At 48.6% G+C, this 3,650-nt stretch overlaps 1 protein-coding gene across 1 annotated transcript; it reads right to left on the bottom strand.

The window, feature by feature from the left end:
* Nucleotides 1-832: 832 nt before the first annotated feature.
* Nucleotides 833-2,623, bottom strand: LOC123185883 (homeobox-leucine zipper protein HOX17). The gene is made up of 4 exons (XM_044597696.1): nucleotides 2,321-2,623; nucleotides 2,025-2,230; nucleotides 1,798-1,877; nucleotides 833-1,689 (listed from the first exon to the last, which is right to left on the bottom strand). The coding sequence occupies exons 1-4, from the start codon at nucleotides 2,415-2,417 to the stop codon at nucleotides 1,389-1,391; spliced, it is 684 nt and encodes a 227-aa protein (XP_044453631.1). The 5' UTR covers nucleotides 2,418-2,623; the 3' UTR covers nucleotides 833-1,388.
* Between the last annotated feature and the right edge of the window lie 1,027 nt (nucleotides 2,624-3,650).

Here is a 3,650-nt window from a genome sequence, read left to right as displayed (position 1 = left end):
CTTACTACAAGTACGCTAGCTAGCTTAACACGCACCACGGAGGAACCCCCCAGCTTTCGCTCCAGAAGTTACGGGTGGGCGGCTGCGTGAGCTCCCAAAGACTGTCCCTGGTTGATCTTGATCATCACCTATATATCTATGGCTACCCTGCTCACACACGTCTGCACATTCCTGCAGGTGGTGCACTGCAAACCTGGATGGAACCTGCTGAGAGCCTCAGCCCTCAGGCCATATGCGGCAGCATGCACCAACTCAAGTGGGCGCTGACGATGCCCATGGAAAGGAAGGAGAAACTACATTGTTTGGGCATGTGCAGAATATTCATTCGTTTTTGGAGGTTTTTGGAGACAAGCCCGCCTATGTTCGAGTGGTTCTGTCGGCACTTCCGGTCCAGTTGGACACATGGGAAGAATAAAGTGGCGAAAATTACCCAAGGGAGATGACACCGACTGATGCTACTGGCTACTAGAAGATGGAGATGGCATGAAAAGTATAGTTAGTTTATCATGCATACGAAGTGTCGTCGAAGATCATGATTTTTCGGCAGAAACTTCGGAAGATATACTCATCCTACTAGAAAATTATTTAGTTTCTGTAGGTTTTTATGGCGTCGTGGCCCTGAGAGCAACGTGAAACGAACACCACCTGGAACAAGTAAGGTGCCATTTCCATCAGCGTGGATCTGAGCTGACATGCACATCTAGTCATCCATGAATAGTATTCATGATCCCGGATCAGTTGCGTCCGTGTGGCAGTTTGATTGCCCAGTCCACACGATCGAGTAGTCGGTGGCCGTCCGTGTTTAGTTGTCTATATCCAAACCCAAATGATAAGCGGATAACCGAACCACTTTAAATTAGGTACATACGTGAGCAAAAAGAACTATGGGACAACACTTTGCATAGATTAAAAGATATACGCATGCTTTCTGGAGACACTAATCGCCTAAATTAAGCTAAGTAGACCGGCCGGAAGCACACACACGCGTTAATCAATCGCTGGAATTAAGCTTGAGGGACACGGCTGTCCAGGAAACGAACTGAACTGACCTCTCATCATCGCCGTCATCATCAGCCAAGCGACAGGACAAACCGCCGTGCCATCCCCTTGCACCCCACCTTCCCTACACCCGTATCCCACCATATCCAGCTTTCTCTAGGACCAGCGCTAAATATTCCCTAAGCTACTGCATGCTCTTCTACTGCACTTGTGACGCATTAATACTCGTGTTCCTTCCTGACAAAGAAAAAATTCAGAACGATCGAGCGAGGGCAACAGTTTTGCGCGAATAAATGTGCGAAACTGCTGGTTTTGATACGGTGTACTGCCTACTGTCTAGTAAGTAGACTGACTAGTGGCTACTAGGTTGTCGAGCGGTCGATCATGATTCATGACTGCTGCGGCCGGACGGCGATGGGTCGGTGGCAGATGGCGCCCTCGACACCGTTGCGGCGGTCGGCGGCGGTGGAGTTGTTGTTGTTGTTGTTGTTGTTGTTGGAGACGCGCTCGCAGGAGGGGCACATGGTGAGGGTGGTGGGCGGGGACATGTGCATGTAGTGGTGCGGGGAGACGAGCTTGAGCGCGCGGAGCTCCTGCACCTCCTTCTGCAGCCGCCGGTTCTCCTCCGTCAGCGTCTCGCAGCATCGCTTCAGGAACTCGCAGTCCACCTCCGTCTGCTTCAGCTTCGTCCTAGATTAGAAGAAGCAGAGACAAAATCACACAGACTGAGAACTCGTTCTGATCACCATAGAGCTTAAGTAAAATCTACACTATACTATTGCATGTGCTAATACGTACCTTGCGCGTCTGTTCTGGAACCACACCTCCACCTGCCGCGACCGCAGGCCCAGCTGCTGCGCCAAGGCTGCCTTCTGCCTCTGCACGTAGTACATAGCAGCACGCAGGGTTTAGAAAGCGATTGTAGAGTAGATACTAGACAGTACTAAGAACTGCATGAACATGATACTGGGGATGCATGTTTCATGGAAATAAGTTAAAGAGACTCCCATGAAAAGGCTAATTACCGGGTTCAGAGTGGGGTGCTCCCGGAAGCTGTCCTCGAGCACGGCGGACTGGTCCTTGGACAACCGGAGCTTCTTGCGGGAGCCATCCATGCCGCAGCCGCCGTCCTCGTCGTCGCTGCCGCCACGCTGGCCGGAGCGCTCCTCGTCCGCAGAGACCTCGCAGACCCGCTTCGCAGGAAGCAGTGGCATCTCCAGTAATCTCCTCTCTGATCAAGAATTGCCCACATCATATAGTATCAGATATGATCTATAGTCTCGCCGGTTTTGAAGCAGTAAACACTAGTAGTAACATTTACCTGGAGCGTGGAGCAGCATGGCGACATGGTGGGTGCGAGGAGCAAGCGACGAGCTGAGACTGAGGCTGAGCCCTAAGTCCTCGGCCCTCTCCATCATCGATCTCCCTGACCTCGATCTCTCTCCCCTTCGTCTCTCTCTCTCTCTCTCTCCCAACCTCTACCCGAGCGCGCGTGTGTGAGGAGTTTGCAGCTGGGGTTGGAACTCGGAAGTGATAAAGAAGTGGGGGAGAGTGAGGGTTTTAAAGAGACGGGGAAGGAATGTTGGATCTCACACACAGTTTCTGGGACAGCAATGATTAACTTGTGGGGGCTGGCTCCTTAATTGGTGCAATCATAACCCCCCACCGCTAAAGGCTCGATCGACATTGCTAGGTTAGCTAACTTCAGCTATTCTCCACTCAAACCAGGATTTTTCTTTTAGAAGATAGAGAGAGAAAAAAAAACGGTGGGCATTTCCGCTTTGACAAATGTTTTTGTCCACCGAATGGAGTGGAGTATATATCTAGCAAACCACCACCTTTTGACTTATGGTCTCTGTGGGCAACTATATGATCGTATCGTACGTGCAAAATAGAATAATCGCGCGTATAATTATCTCAACCCATCTGTTGGACCAGTCACCACCAGTGTCGTATTTTTTTTAGTTGGACCAGTATCATGTATATTATAGCAAGAAAGGGGAAAAGGAAGAAATTTGTTCCCATATATAGCACCCTTTTGGAGTGCACATCACTACTAGCATTTACCGGTTTATGTGCACTCTTAACAACGGTTCCAAAAGTTTATTCACAATTCATCGGAATCACGTGAATATTGATATTTAAAAAAAAAACTGCCAACTCAAATTCTAGCATGCGTTTGAATTTTAGACACTTAGCACCTCTCCACCGGTTAGTAATATTGGCTTGTTTCTTGAATTTGGAGGAATTTTTCCTGAAATTGGTTTCCTGATCATATCCCTACATGTACATAGGTCCTCCCATTCTTGGTTACTACTACATAGCATTACGTCCAAATATATATGTATGTTTGTCTTAGTATTGTACCCTAATTTACCTCTCGCCGATAGAGCCACATTAATCCTCCGTCTGGACCATCCTATAGCTCTCACCAGGGGCAGAATACCATAAGTTATTTAATAACCGGTTATTATGCCCTCACTCCCGTTAGAGATGAATATTGCTCAGTATTTACTCATCAGGGGCAGAGTACTAATTTTGACCAAAAATGCTAGATCTACATACGAGCTACCTGAAGTTATGTAACATGCCTTAACTCATCTCTTCGCCCCCCTGATTTCAACCGGGGGTGGGGCCCCTTCACTTATTTC

The sequence above is a fragment of the Triticum aestivum genome, chromosome 2A, assembly GCF_018294505.1.
Source record: "Triticum aestivum cultivar Chinese Spring chromosome 2A, IWGSC CS RefSeq v2.1, whole genome shotgun sequence".
Lineage (NCBI taxonomy): Eukaryota > Viridiplantae > Streptophyta > Magnoliopsida > Poales > Poaceae > Triticum > Triticum aestivum.
The sequence above is the reverse complement of the archived record's forward strand: the minus strand, read 5'-3'. Positions and strand labels throughout refer to the sequence as shown.